Genomic DNA, 16,376 nt, shown 5'->3' with positions numbered 1-16,376 from the left:
CATTCTGTGTCCCTTGTTTTACCGTGGCACATACCCATTCAAGGAGATCGGCCAAGAATGGACACACACCCACTAACACATATACCCCGTGGCCCAAGTATGAGGTAGACCAAATATCAGAAATTTAGGATACTTAAAGAAGCCGTTCAATGTTATGCGCAACTATAAGAGGTTCGTGTCATTTAGAGATACCTATGAGCCGACTTTACACTGAGAGGTTTTATGTAGTGATTAATTTTTTTCTGACTACGCAGAAAATATGTGTACTCGCTGGCACTACTTTTTTGAACGAAATTCGGTGCTCTATAAGCCGGAGCGTCCGTTGGCATTTACCCAGTTGCCTAAGAATGGGCTAACCAAAATTACAAAAATCAAGGAAGCAGTTCAGTATCACGCGTTATTCCATTAACCGGTCTGTGTCCTTTAGAAATACCTATGAAGCGATATTATATGGTCATGTTCTCTGTGGTGGTATATTCTTTGATTACGCAGAACTGGTGTTAGCTCACTGGTGCTACTTTGTCGGTCACCAATCAGTGCTATTTAACCACTCCGTGTACATAACTTTATAAGCCGGTTTATATATCGGGTGTTTTATTTCAACGTTAACCAAATTTTTTACCCCTTTGTTTCCATTGTGCACACAACCAAAACTGTTATTTTTAGGCTGTTTTTTTTTTTCAAAGTATCAACCAGAAAAAAAACGCACAAAAATAGATATACATGTTATCGAAGTTTTATTACTGCCACATATGTGGCATCCAGGAATGAGCAGGTGAAAATATGAAAACGGGTCTTGATAACTAGCGGCTCTCAGGAGGCGTGTAAAACTTCAAAGCAGTTGCTCTTTCCAATATCTACGCACAAATAACCCAAACATTTGTTTTTGCAGCAAAATTCGGTGAGCCTTGTGCATGAGCTCACTTGAACATGGGGGGGGGGGGGGGGGGGGGGTTGAGCCACTTTCATGGGCCAGTGGCCAATTTGTTGTGCCTCACAGACAGCTTTCCCTGGGGAGCTCTCTTTGTCATTACGGCGTTACCTAAGACTGGCACTTCTGGTGAACATACCGCCAAAAGAACCATGGAGGCTGAAAGATCAATATATTCTGTGATCGATTCTGGCATGCCGTCTGGTGAACGCGTGAAACCAAGTGCCACTGTTTGACTCAAAAGGAAGGAACCCAATCATACGCCAGGATCAACAAGCTTTACAAACATCTTCAAAGGGCTTCTCAGTTTAACCAAGCCATCTGTTGGCCTGAATTCTCTGTTCTTCACCGCTGTTGATGTTGATGTCCTTTTTACCAAGTGCTATAGTTTTTTCTGCTTGTTCTTCTGAGTCGATGTTACCTGCATTTCTTGTTCATGGTCTGTAGAGCGTTTGCTGTCACTGCGCGACTGTCTTTGCGGCAGAGTGTACTTGGATATTCACACTCAAAGAGAATTGCTTGGATTTGCTCCTCTTTTAGGCGCTGCCTGCATAATCAAAAACATTTTTTTCGGACGTCAATGTAAACTAAAATGACAGCTAACAACAAGCGCGACAGTTATTTTGCGGCAAACGAATTCAAAATACACAATTACACACTACTAGAAACAGCGTTACACTTATCAATGTTTATCCGCAAAGCGGACCTCATGGTCGTGAGTGCCACAAGCGTGTAGGCAAGCCTAAACTATACGAAAAGTAAGCAACGACGAGTGGTACAATAATAAAACTACCTAGGTGCGTTCCGCAGAATTCATAGAAGATGTCGGTGTCTTCAACTTTGTGTTACAAGAAATTACAAAACAAAACACACAGAAGCAAGAAAAAGCCGCACACTCACCGCGTTAGCCGGCCGCAAATGGGATCCATGTTTTCAAGACAAAAACGCCCTTCTGTTGTACCTGTAGTGACATCCAGAAATCGCAAGTGGGAGCATCGACTTCCACGTTTGTGGCAGCTAGGGAACTGGGGGTTATGCGATTGAATTTTGGACATAAGAAAAATTCAACGAAACTTTCACAAACGTGACACCTGGGATACAAAGAGTTAATTTGCCTGTGGCATTTAGCACAAATCTATTTATTGAGCAGGAATACTCGAAGAGGTATACATTTTAGTGGGGAAATCAATACGCATGCTGGAATAAATAAGAATTCACTAGTTGACTTTTCAACTAATTACTTTAGCACACATTGCAAAACAGGAATTGAAGCCAGTCATTTCACAAGACACATGCGGTGTAAAGTAATTAGTTCAAAAGTTAAGTAGGAAAATTTTGTTAATCAGGCAAATATTTGCTTTCATTATTTGTCAAATGATGTTTGCCTTTGAGAGTAATCTAGCTCAAGAAGTATATAAATGTACTACATGTCACGGGTGATGTTTAAAAATTCTGTTAATGTTAAAATAAAAAAACCCCGTATCGCCATTAATACATTCGGTGAGATGCGCTGTCCGACCGACTGACCGGAATCGCGGTGGGCCAGACAGGAAAATTCATCGGCCCTTCCACTCCGTGAAGATGGATGATAAGCGAAGCTTGTCCCTTTGTATACCCAACCGTCCCCTTTGCCATTTTTGGTTGGCTCTTTGCCATCAATTTTATGTTTACTGGAATGTGCCCTTGTTCTTCATCCTGCCTTAGAATCTCTTCATCCATTCTTACGTGTGTCGCTGTTCGTCAGCACGGATCACACTGATGAGGAACAAGTTGTTGTCTTGTCGAACCAGCAAACGCTTGCGTTCGATCTCTCGAGTTTGCTCCGCGGCGTGGTTAGCAGCATCCGCCCGCCATTACCGCTTGCGATTCTTTAAAATTAAATTGCTTCAAAATTAAATCTGGTAGTCATGTAAGACAATGAGTGGCTCATACCCCCGTAAACGCGGCCTCCCCATTATGACGACAGAAGAGAAGAGAAATTCTACGCTGGAACGATGAGCGACAACGGAGCCAGCTGTGGAAGAAGAGGACGACGACTAACGCGGGAGCAATAGCACGAGCTCGTTCGCGCGGTTGCGCCGAGGGGTGCCATCGTGCCGACTGTGGATGAAGACGATGACGCTCGAGCCATTGCTGATGCTGATAGTATTTTGCGTACACGGACGCCACTGAAATCTGTATCTTATAACACGCTTCGCTTGAAAAAGCTTTGCTCCAAATGAAATTGCAGTTTCGCGTGCGATGCACAGTAGTGACGCGATAGCTGGTGCAATATTATACGCCCTATGTCTAGCGCCACTTTGCGCAATATCGGAGCTACAGCAGAGAAGAATGCTGCGCCTATAGAGCACGGTCTCTCCGCTAGCTGGTCATCATTGTGTGGTGCTACGACTCGTACCCAGAGAAGACATTATTATTATTTATTATTTGGTTTGAAGACATATATAGATTTTACAGGAAAGGGAAAGCGAGGAGCAGGCTGGCACCTGCCACCAGAAGGGGCGCAACGCGCCTGCCTACTCTTCAGAAAGGAGGAGACAGAAACATGGAAATTGAAGATAGGAAGGAGGGGAGGAAATAGGAAAGAAAGAGCAAGATCACGAATCTCAAGGAATAAACGAGAACACACAGTAGGGCCGATCCGTGCAGGTCGCGCTACTAAAAAAATGTTAAATCGAAGGAATAATCCCTGCGTTACAAACGTGAACTTCAGTTAGTTACTTCTAGAAAAGTAACGTAAGCGCGATGAGCCTGATCGCGTCAAGACGCACAACAACTGGGGTACAAACATTCGTCGAGTGACGTACAGCGCAGGCCAAGGAGGTTATAGTCTCTCACTAGCGACATGCGCTGCGCACTCAAAGCGGGACACTCCAATATCAGGTGCTGAAGTGTCTCGTAGCAACCGCAAGACGTACACGATGGACTGTCCACACGTCCTCGTCTGTATAAACGTTCGAACACTGTTCACACAGCCAGCCCTTAGCTTGAGTAGTTGCGCTCTAGCGCGACGAGGAAAGCCTGGACCGCGTACACGGGGCAGGAAGAAGGAGGAGAGAGAAAGAGAACGCTGGGATAGTTCCATTTGCGACGCGCTGGTCTGGATGCTGCTTGAGTAGGTAGCGACGAATCAGCAGACGCGCGTCATCGAGCTTGCACAAAATTTCAGGGCAGCGCAAGTTGAAGCCAGCCGATCACCCTCTTCGTTTCCGGCGATCCCTACGTGTGAAGGTATCCATTGGACAACCGAGATACCCCACGGGATGAGAAGACACATGCTGACAAATTTAACGCACCAGGACTCGGACAACCTATGACCACGACACAATCAGAAAGTGTTCGTACGTACATGGCACTCCAGCAGTAATGGTTGCATAGCACGTCCGCAAGACGCGCTCGGTGCGTGTAATACAGGCCTTAGTCTCGGTTGGCACCCACGGTCCGCGTCTATGTCTACCGACGCTTCTTTGTGCAATGAGAAGGCATGAGTGGGGATCTTTAGTCTCTTCCCCGGTATTATTCTCTTCGATTTCCCGACTTCATACCCATATTTCAGGCAGAATTACTATCGCCGGATTGTCTTAGATTTACGAAAGCTTCCCCCAACATGCTTAATTAGCTGTTATTGTGACGACACCCTTTCCTGCATGCACAGCAAATACTGCATCCTCAAATTCTACAATTTAGCGAGCCTTTTTGTTCAGTGGTTCCTCCAAACTTAAAGCAAGTTCGCGTGCTTTGGGTGCCGGGTCACAGCGTGGATTGTACTTGAATGCGATGGCGGATTCACTCCACGAGCATCCCTCGTTAGCCTTATCTTTCATAATGGCGGTATGGCGTAGCGCGCGAAATGCAGCAAAAAAGGACAGAGAACAACTCTTCTCTGTCCCTTTTTCCCTACATTTCGCGCGCTACGCAATACCGCCGTTATAAACCACGACCACCTCGCCCAAGCTTCTACCCTGTTATCTTTGTTCTGATGACTTGGGCTAATGTAGCCGCGGCTAGATAGGGAAATGTCTCCATAACTCAGGATTCCCCAATATCCACCCTCACATCGTTTCCTGACTTGCATCATCTATTTCTCATATAGGATGATCAGTTGGTGTCCCTGAAGACAATCTTGAGGGGTTCTTTTTCTTCTTCTTCTTGTTTTTTTACAAAACTGCGCTGCTGTATTACGCCGTTAAACATTTATTTACTCAGGTCTGGCCTGGTTTGTAGCATCTGTGTTATATTTTCAGTGCACCTGAATCTACTGAGTTTATTCTATACTGCCCCGAATTTTCGAAGCACATAAAGCTTTCTGAAATTCCATTTCGCCAACTTCAGGGAGGGAGAGGGGGGGATCCTTATTTCTCTATGGACGTCTTCGCTCGGGTTCAGCCACAGGGACGCTTTTATTGCAAATTTACAACTTTGTAAGGGGGACAAAACAGTTATGTTATTCAATTTCTAAATTTATCTATTGGTATTTTTAAATTTTGTTTCTTGATTTTAAATTATATTATAAGAAAACTTATTATAGCCTTCTTCTCATTACTACATTTTTTTTCCTCTCACCTACGCTGTAATATTACAAGTTTTGTTTTGATTATAATCTTAATGAAAACACGTCTAAAATCGCCTGCTTCTTGACTAATACCCGTAGTGGGTATGAGTCATTGCTGTGAAACAAGACTCGGTATGCGCCACAACCACTCAGGTCAACAACAACAACAACAACAACAACAACAACAACAACAAGATCGGTGCGCACGAGGTTGCCGGCGAGCTGCTTGTGGTACGGGATTCAGTGACGATGGATGCTGTGCTCCTGCCACTCAAGGTCCTCGATAGTTAACGCGCTTGGGCAGTCAAGTCTGTGCTCGTGTCCACGGTCTGCTGTCCCGCTGTCATAACGCTCGCGCCAGTGACGTTCCTGGGTTTTGCTGCCGAGGCGGCCACTGAAGTCGACTGCTGGGCCGCGATTTTGTAGCGATGCCTTTTCCGATGCTATTCCTGTTCGCGCTTTTTGCGCTTCGCCAGTGGTCAGAGTAACGCTGTGCCTGCGTTATGAATGGGATCAGCTGGCCGTGAACAGTGGGTGATAAGGGTAGCATAAAATCGAGTGAAAGGCATGGCTACAAAATCGCAGGCACTGGCGTCCACGACTGCCTATCCTGCTGCCCGCAACAGTCGGGACGATGACGAGCCTGTGCTGGCAGTCCTGCGGAGGCTGCGTTGCTGGCTGCGCGGGAACGGTGACGGGTCATTAACTGACGGTCAACGACTTCCAATGAAACAGCGTGGTCGACAGCGCACTAGCCACGCCGTCACTGTCTCGCGACAGGGACAGAGCCTGTCAGTGGACCCTCGGTACCGACCATGACGAAGGCGTGTATTTAACGCACCGATCGCGTCTTGCGGACGTCCTATAGAAGAGTTAATGCAAGAGCGCCACACATACGAACATTCTCTAATTGTATCATGTACATATGTTGTTTCGTCACTCAGTTCGTGCTCAAGCCCTGGTGTGGTAAAGTTGATCTTGTTCGTTTCTTCCTGTGTCTCCTCTTTGTGTCCGAGTCGAACCAACACATGTATATATAAGCAGCTAACGACGCAGCCGTGCCCGCCAGGTGCAGGATTCTATGCTGTAGCATCAATATACCACGCAGAATGGCGCAAGGCTTGACGCATAATAATTCGCCAGCCATCGCATCAATGCTGCACATTACGGATTAAACGGTATTTCGTTCTTTATTTCTTTCTAAATTTCTTGCAAAGTACTTTGGAATTCTTGCGACGCACATTGGCGGACACCAAAACAACTATAATACCGTGGGAGTGAGCCAATAAGAGTGGGCCATCACTGAAAAGGTTTGGCTTGGCCATAGGTAGTAATCGAGTCCGCCTCAACATTTCGGGACTTTATACGCATTGCTCATCTTGTGCGCGATATTATCCCACTGCTTTGTCTTTCGACACTCAAGTCAACCATGATTTCATGACAACATAACGTCTTTTGCGTTTTGTCAAATGGAAAGAAAGAAGAAAAGAAGAAATCATGCCATATGGAAGCTCTTCACATTGCAGTTTATTTCAAGAACAATTTTTCATAAAACTGACATTTTAGGACGTCTATTTTCCGTTAAGGGCGATTTACCATCCGCGTAGTTGTGTCTCTTGCATTTGGCGTATGCAAGACACTTGTGAGTGAAGGACCTATCTTTATGCCTAGCGAAATGCATTACATTACACCGCCAGATACAGTTGGGGTCAGATCACCCATTGCATATGCAAAAATTCTACAACGTGTGAATGAAAATATTACACACACTCGTATGTCCATTTGGAATCAAGGTGACTTTGTTTTCCCTTAAATTTCATCGAAAAAAGCATGTTTGGTTTTAAATGACTTAGGTTATAATAGTGACTTAGTGTAAAAAGCAGAACAAGAGCGTCTAGGCACAGAAATGCCTGGAGTGGCCTTGAACATTCACAGGAATGCACAAGGTAATTTCTGCAAACATTGTGCAACAATGCTGCGACCTTTACAACTCAACGTGTGCAGTTGCGATTATCTCTTGTCAAGTCATTGTGCATTGTGCGAGTGCTTTCATAAATTTATGCACGAAGTGGCGGAAAACTTACCCGTCTCTTGGCAAGAACACGAATAGGCACCTTAAAACTAATTTTTTTTTTTTTTTGGTGGGGGGGTTCAAATTAATAGAAGCTGCACCGCTCTCTGAACAAAGCATAGATGGCTTGCACTGACGTCATTGTAGCCGCCATGTTGGTGCACCGACACGATGATAAGCTGGGTCCATAACCTCCCGTGAGAGCTTTCAATAGGATGGATTGGACTCAAGTGCTCGTAGTGGCCATGTCGGTGCCCCGACACGTTGATAAGGTGTATGCGTGACGTCACGTGAAAGCTATCAAATGAAGCTTAGATTGACAGTCGTAGGGCTTCATGTTCGAAAAAGGTAGGCGTGCAGACACCGCCACAAGTAGAGGGAAACTGCGTTTGTGTTGTCCGTTTCCTTGTACTCTTGTCCGTGTCTGCACGCCTACCTTCTTCTAACATGAGCAAAGTATCTTCTGCCCGCAAGTCTATGAAGCCACCGCTCCATTTTGGTGTCAGAAAATCCGCCACTCTTTCCTGGTTGTTTCATCGAGCAAGATATCCAGCTCTCACATCTCGGTTTTGAGCGCAACTCAAGGGCAGATGCCATAAGAATAACAACTCATTGTGGGACAAACGCATTACTGCAACTCGGGAAATAGAGGTCCGATGCTTCTGCGTGCGGGTACCGATAAAAAAAAGAAGAAAAGAGTAAAAAAAGAAATAGAGAGAAGCGAGTTCCTTTGTCATCCGGACATCACGAGTAAAAAGCGAATCAGTCTATTGTCAGTCCGGGTGCACTGGCAGTAATCCATTGGGAAACAGCGAGCAAATTTTCCGTGCGCGCTCAAAGCCGGCCCATGCAACGTCTCCGACACGTTCTTCGTTCGGGCCAACAGAAACGAGGGTGCCGTTCAGACGAACTGCTTGATCCAGGTGAGGAAGGCGAAGACCCTGGTAAATCCGCCGTACTGGTTTGCCACCGCACACCCGGATGGGCTGCCCCAGCTCACGACGCCCTCGAGGATCCAGCGGCGCTCGGTGGTGACTGACTCGTCGACGAACACCATGGGGCCGCCCGAGTCACCGCTACACGCGTCCGACGTGGCGTTGGCGTGGCCCGCGCAGAACATGGCCTCGGACACTGTGAGCGGCACGCCCGCACGCTCGTACGCTTCCTGGCACTTTTCGTTCGCCACCACGGGCAGCACGGCCTCGCTCAGCACGTCTGCGTAGTCGCCGTTCTCTGTAAGGCCCCAGCCGGTCGCCTGGAGAGACGTCGTGCACACGCCGTAAAGCCGCTGCGCTAATGTATAAACTCTGCTGGCTTCTCTAATTTAATATTACTACGACTGAATTGGGCATAGATAAAGGTGTATCAGCAACCGCAATCTAGTGACGACTGCCCTCTCCAACTCAGAGATGTGTCAAAACTAGAACAATGAAGTAAACGTTTTTAAACAAGTTTGGTAGCACAGAAAAATGAGAATTAAGACCTCAGGATCAGAACAGAAGATGTACCGCAGAGCATGGTTCAAATATTTGAGGGCCGCAGAAACGTATGAGAATGAAACACTTGTCTGTCGCTTGCGGCACATTGCTGCGGTACTGCGGCCTCTGACTGTGTTCCGCTACGTCCCATTTGCTCGAATTGTCGGTCCGGGTTGCGACCATGCGAGCATCATCTTTGCGATAGCTAATTGCAACAATGCGGTTTTGATCACTCCCTCATTTTAGCTTTACGTGGCTTCATTTTTGCCACGGTTTCTCGTGGTGAATGGTTTGCTTTTAGTCTTTGTGGAAGCTTCCGAAAGGGAGCGTATTCGTCTGCTCCTTGTAGGGCTGCTATTTTGTAGCGATGCCTTTAATGTCATAATGCCTTTTCGCGCTTATCGCGCTTTGTCAGTGGCCAGAGCGACGGTCCGCTCGCGTTATCAACGTTGATATCGTGAGCGGACCGTCGCTCTGACCACTGACAAAGCGCGATAAGCGCGAAAAGTCATTAGACAGTTTTAGTTACACGCATGCAGAGGCTTTGCGTACGTAGAGCTTCTACGTGTAAGCAGTGCGCATGCGCAGAACGTAGCGGCCGCGCGCTGGTCTCACGGACGTACGTGAGATTCAATTTTCTGCGTGCGTTTCTTGCGCACGTAGACAGATTCACGCGGGGGTTTCGCGAGATCACGAACAAGCGATAGCGTGCTGAGCACGCGCAGATGGCTTGCATGGAAACACGGCGACAGGATGACTGGTCATCTATTTCATTCCATGTCAACGATGACAGCAGATTACGCTTGCACAACACACTTCCGGGCATTGCGGAGACGATGACCGGCACGCATCAGTGCACATCACTGGCTTGGCTGAAATACTCATCTTGAATTGGCTACCGCAGTGTTCATATTTCCCGATAGATGTCGCTACGTGGTGCGTCGCGTACGTGCAGCTAAACGCGTTACAGATGGCGTGTACGTAAGGTACGTAGACTGTTCACGTTTGCGTACGTGAAGTCTCCACGTACGTGTAACTAAAACTGTCTATTTATTACTTTAAAGGCATCGCTACAACATAGCGGCCTAGCGCTCAAAGACGTAAACGGAATTCAAGAAAACGTACTTGACCCGGCGGGTACATTATTGCGAACGGCGGAAGACAACGTGATCACGGCATGAACAGGAGCAAACGCACACTGATTTACAGCCTCAAAGAGTGCAAATAATAAAGTGTGCCTTGAGGGAATATATGTTTTCTGAAGTTTCAAGTCAGCACTCTATATGTGTAATCCGGTTCGTCTCGTCTGCCAAGCTCCGTTCCGAACTTGACAAAGCTGGGAACAAAGGTGCCGCGTGCGCTTACCACTCCCAGTTTTCCTTCCTGTAGATGGACTCTGGCCGATCGGTCCGTGGGCAGGCAGACGGGCCTCACGCGAGGCGTCAGCTCCACGGCCTCGTCCAGTTGAAGCAGCGCGATGTCATTGTCGTACGTGTTTGGATCGTAATCAAAGTTCACGTGGATCTCGGCAACCTGCGGAGCATTCAGGGTTCAAAGCTGTAGACGGAGGAGGCAATTAGCGAACAGTTAAGTATTATCGTTATTTATTATTTCCTCCGTACACAAGTGGATTCAAAACAATTACTTTGGTGTATTTTTGTAAGAGGGAATGTGCGCAGTAGTCCTGTGCCTGGACACTCTGACCTCTTTTTCTTGGCGCTGAGAAGGCACCGTCGCAACTTCTCACGCAATATTTATCGTGCAAAGTGTTCAGTGTTCGTTACATCTTCAACACGATCAGCCAGCCTCACAATGCATGAGTATGCAAACAGGAAGTCACTTTCAATTTTTGGCCACATAAAAGCATCCGTAAAAATTGAACTGATGTAAATGAACTTGCAGCTTTGCAGTATAACGATAGAAATTCGCGTGCCGATTCTCCAGCCCGTAAGAGAGAGCGTGTATTCGACGCTGTAGGCATAAATCAAAGGAAAATAAAACAAAGCAGCGGAAAGCAGAAAAGCTCATTGTATGCGGTGCACAAGCAAAAATAGATATACTTACAGTACGCTCACACACATGCACATACAAACACATGCGCGTTCACACACACACACACAAACACACATACACGCGCGCGCACACACACGCACGCATGCACCAAATGACTTCCCCCCCTTTTTTTTTTTTTTTTCAGCCCAGTGTTCCTTTGATGATGCTTCTCCGCTCAGCCTCCGCGCGTAAGCTGAAGAGTCTCACCTGGCGAATTTGGACGTGGGCGTCGTCTTTGCTGTCGCTGCGGAAGTGTTTGCCCAACGCCACGCGCAGGATGTCGCGCGGTATGACGACGCGCGAGGCCTCATACGTGACGCAGTGAGCTGCGGTCACCACCCAGGTTTCCGAGAGCAGGCTGCCGCCGCAGTTGAGCACCCATTCGACGGCAGTGCCGTTGGACGTGGGGTTGCGCACGCTCAGCGCAGCCTGCCACGGCCACTGACCCACGTCTGATGCGTTGCCGTTGTAGATGAGCGGACTGCGTGGGGAGTCGGACCGGCCGCACACTGCAGCGCGCAGACATGGGTTGACACGGCGCGCAGATAGGCGGCACCCAGCCGCTTGCACTGGTCCAGAATATTATGCGTGTCTCCAGTTTCAAAGTGATCTTATTTGATAAATTATTCCACTAGCATGACAGCAAGATTTTTCTTTAAATTATCGGTGCTTTATTTATTGCGCACGAATAAACGTAAATGTAAATGTAAAAGTAAATCTGTGAGTGACTCTGCCGGCTCATTTTCGTGTATATATAGCCTCTAACTGTAGCCTTAGCCTTGAAACCCCCCTAAGAGGATAATTTTTCTCTCTCACTTTTTGTGAAGCAGCTGGAGCTTGCGTACCTCAATCATTTCTACATACATCGCTATCTCGAATACAACGTCCCAATCTGCCCGCAGTATTGGTACGACTTGCAAATTTGCGAAATTGATTGATTGATTGATTGATTGATTGATTGATTATATGTGACGTCGTTAAATTCACACAAGGGCTATGAGAAATGTTATAGTTGGAGGGCTCTGGATTAATTTTAGGCATCTTAGGGCCCGCAGGCCTGTACACGAGCGTTTCTTGCATTGCGCCCCATCAGAGTGCGGCCACTGTGACTGCGACACGAGCCCGTTACCCCACAATCTCACACACTTATACCAGAGCTCTTACATTGCTAATCAAAGGCACAACGTGGATGTGCGCGGGAAGGTTTCCCTTCGAGCACAGGACAGAGAGCGTAAATTTAAAAAATATATACGCAGGTATTTCTCTCTCGTAACCCCTGTTCAACTAATATGCTCACAATTTTGCAGATTTTAAGCACTACGAACGTACAATATTCTCCGCACTTGCACAGGTTCCATTACGCATAAAAAAGATAAAAAAAGCCCCAGGCTACATTAACGATTTCCTTAGCTAAATTACTGCGAACACTAATCATTAGACCCGACTCATCATCACGCTCAGAGACCCCCACGTGACCTTGAGAACCTGATGCCGCTCATGATTGAACTCGAAGTGGGCACGGGAGCAGGGAACATCAGCGCTTTTTGTAAGGTTGTAAGCCTGTGAAGCGGTCCTCAAGACTTCTTTTTTTCACTGAGCCGTTTTTTTGGTGATTTGTTTGTAAAAAAAGTTGAAATAGTATTTTATTGATTGTTTGATTGATTGATTGATTTTTTTTCATTGAAACTGCTCCCTCGCATAACCTCATTACGACCAAATCTACAATACGGTGGTTCAGTGTTGGATCTTGTGCGTGAAAAACTAATCACTTTCTTGTAAATTACCCGCCGTGGTTGCTTAGTGGCTTTAGCGCTGCGCTGCTAAGCACGAGGTCGCCGGATCAAACCCCATCCGCGGCGGCCGCAGTCCGATGGGGGTGAAATGCAAAAACTCCCGTGTACCGTGCATTGGGGGCACGTTAAAAAACCCCAGGTGGTCGAAATCAATCCGGAGCCCCCCACTACGGCGTGCCTCATAATCATATCGTGGTTTTGGCACGTAACGCCCAATAATTTAATTACTTAATTTAAATTTCATGTAGATGGTGCAGAACACCTCAATTCGTTCTGTCTTCTAATTATATTTATCCTGAGAACATAACTATGAAGGACCTCTTTAGCCGGTCGTTGAATATTCATTTTGGTTGGTAACAACTTTATTGAGGTCCTGCAGAACTTTGCCGACGGGGCCTTAGGTCGCCCACGTGGGGACGTCGAGGTGTTGTCTCGCCGCCGCCTCGCGGGCCTGCTGAACGGCCCAGAGTTGATCGCCGAGGCTGGGGCTGCGCAAGGCAGCGGCCCACCGCGGAGGAAGGGTTCCGGAGTTAGCACCGTGCGGGTTTTCATTACAGTCCCAGAGCATGTGAGTCAAAGTGGCTATCCCAGTGTGGCAGACCTTGCATATATTTGTAGGTGTATGTACCGGGGTAGAGTCTGTGGTACTGTGCCGGGTTAGCGTACGTTAGCGTCTGCAGTTGTCTGAAGGCCACCTCATCCACCTGATTTTATTTTGTAAGAGATACCATCATACCACCTTTCGCGACGAAATCACTTTACAATCGCAGTACATGTCATATCGCATTCATCATCACGATATGTGAGGCATCCTATCATGCAATGCAAAAACGTTTTCCGGCATTCTAGTCCGTCCATGAAACGTGTTCAATCACTTTCCCGCTGAAATAGCTATCGAAGATAATCAGCGTTTTTGCGATGCCCTATAGCCAGCATTTGTGTGCACACCATAAACTTGAATGTGGATTGCGCTTATTACTCATGGCATGTCTATTCTTTTTATTGTTTAACCTTGCAGCTTACTCGCATCTGTAGCTTAGCTGAAGAACCTTTGGAAACATCCGGAGTGGCATCCACAGACGCCGTCAGGAAATCCGCCTCCTCCTCACACAACAGGGTCGGCAAATTCCCACGCGACTAGACCACCATGTTCCACCCCCCCCCCCCCCTCCCTCTAAGCGAAACAACTCTCCCCAATGTTACTCGCTCGCAACTTCTCATATCACCACTACCTGGGCACATGCCCCCATCCACTACTAAATTCAGCACAACGCACCCAACGCACTGCATACTACATCCGCTACACCGCCCGCAATCCACACCTATCTTACCCTTACACAGATGCCAGCACGTCTGGGACACATACAGCCATAGCTGTCACAGATCAACATTCGCATGCCATTCACAAAGCCATTCTCCCTCCCATGGACCCATGCACGGCGGAATTACACGCCATAGCAGCAGCTTAAGTGCCAAAAGTGCCATAGCACCAAACCTGTGTGTTGTCTGTGTTCTTTTTGTTGTGTCCTGTTTCTGATGCGCTACGTCTTTTGCCTCCATCATGTTATACCAACAAGCACAATGTGCAACGTTAGCAGTCATCACCCACGCTCCTTCAGCTCCCACTACCTCTGTACCTGTCATAATCACGGACTCCGTGGCCGCTTGCCGGAGCCTGATACATAACTCACTCCCACACGACATCGCTCAATAAATACAACGCGACCTACACTCACCTGTCGAAACCGTCTGGATCCCAGGTCACCAGGGTATGCCGGGTAATGAAAGGGCTAACCTGCTCGCCCGAGAAACTCTTTTCCGGGCGCCTGTCATCCCTGAATCTACCTAGACGAGCACCACAGCCTTACCGTCCCTCGAGCCATACAAGCGTGCGCGCCGCTTATTCCCTGCCCTACACCCACATATCACACGTCAACAAGGCACCATCATCCGCAAAGCTCAAACAGACACCCTTGTAACCCCAGCCCACCTTCACCTTCACCAAGGTCTCACAGAAGATCTCCCTCTCTGCATACACTGCGGTGACCACCCGAACACCAATCATATATTGTGGATATGCCACCCTCCCCCTCCTAGACTTCCTTCTCACACCTCTTTATCCCTACCACCAAACCCCGGATAGCTGACTATAGCCAATACATATCAGGAACACGAATACCTGGCAGCGTACATCTCATCCGCCATCAAGCACGCTGACAGAGGCGGCCTGGACTGAGGCCTCCTGCTTAGTAATCCACTAAGCGAGAATAAAGTTTGCTCTCTCTCTCCGGACAACGCTAAGAGGCTACCCCACATTATGTAAAAGCAAATATGTGTAAACAGAAAGTGCACCCAACAGAGAGACTCATCAGGTACCTTAGCAATCTTCTGGAATTTTTCCTGGAACCTTGACAATGAAAGCAAGCTGAAGCATATTCCGCGTTTGGATACTGCGTATCGCTATGCGCAGCTTCAAGTGTCAGCAGCCAGGTGTGTTTGGCGCCACGTTTAGAACCTTAAAACTCTTTCAAACTATCTGTGTGCAAACTTGTCCTTTCATTTCTAGAGTAACTTTTCAGACATACATTATATCCCGTCGCTATCCGAGCAGGGCTTTGAGCTGTATTCCGCAAATAGTTTATCTCTCTCTTTCTCTCACTCTCTCTCTCTCACTCTCTCTCTCTCTCTCTCTTTACATATATATATATATATATATATATAAAAAAAGAATTTCACAACACTAATTGTTAACATTATTAACATTTTTAGATGCAGGAGGACGATTGAGCGATGCACTCACTTCCGCAAAGCGGTGCTGGCGTGGTGATTAGAGCGCTGTACTTGAAGCCTCGCTATCATTGGTTAGATCCAAGGCATGCCTGATACAGTAATTTTTTTACGTCACGTCTGCCCGATGTTCAAACCAGAGCGCGATGAAAGAACCAAGAAAAGAATAGACACGATCGGTCTAATTGCGGTAAGGTAGAAAGATGCAGGGGCGAGTTGGAAAGGATGCACACTTATTGGCGAGCGCGAAAACAACTGAAGACACAGAGGTAGAAGGACACAGGACGAGCGCTGGTCCTGTGTCCTTCTACATCTGTGTCTTCAGTTGTATTCGTGCAGACCAATAAGCATGAACGGTCTAATTTTCTATATCATAACTACTGTTCGCAGTAAAGCTAAAGAAACCGCGCTGTACAGATTATCGTGCGCTGTGTGCGCACCTACCGGGAATGCAGGTGGCCGGTAAACCACTCCATTGTCCTGACGACAGGCACCGCCGCACCGTGGAGCCAGCCATCTCGTACTGTGGCAGGCAGGCGTACTCAGCACGGGAGCCGACACGGTGGTGTCCTGGGGGCAACACCAGGTTCACTTCATTGGCAGCCATCGTGTCGTTCCCATCGTACGCCGTGGAGCTTAGGCTGAGCGGACGTTGCAGCCGTATCGGCACGGACGCCCGCGCATGCCTGGGCGCAAGCAGCCTCATTAATTA

The 16,376-nt window shown here is 47.5% G+C and overlaps 1 protein-coding gene across 1 annotated transcript in view; it reads right to left on the bottom strand.

Annotated features, from left to right (window-relative positions):
- Positions 1-6,631: 6,631 nt before the first annotated feature.
- Positions 6,632-16,376, bottom strand: part of LOC119436008 (clotting factor C) — a 46,290-nt gene continuing 36,545 nt past the window's right edge. The window contains exons 14-17 of the mRNA XM_049655158.1: positions 16,109-16,350; positions 11,292-11,593; positions 10,398-10,565; positions 6,632-8,809 (exon numbers count right to left, since the gene is read on the bottom strand). Coding sequence (XP_049511115.1) covers positions 8,456-8,809; positions 10,398-10,565; positions 11,292-11,593; positions 16,109-16,350 — 1,066 coding nt within the window. The 3' untranslated portion in view covers positions 6,632-8,455. The remainder of the gene's footprint in view (positions 8,810-10,397; positions 10,566-11,291; positions 11,594-16,108; positions 16,351-16,376) is intronic.

Source organism: Dermacentor silvarum, chromosome 1 (assembly GCF_013339745.2).
Source record: "Dermacentor silvarum isolate Dsil-2018 chromosome 1, BIME_Dsil_1.4, whole genome shotgun sequence".
Classification (NCBI taxonomy): domain Eukaryota; kingdom Metazoa; phylum Arthropoda; class Arachnida; order Ixodida; family Ixodidae; genus Dermacentor; species Dermacentor silvarum.
Note: the sequence above shows the minus strand (reverse complement) of the source record. Positions and strands in the feature narration are given on the sequence as shown.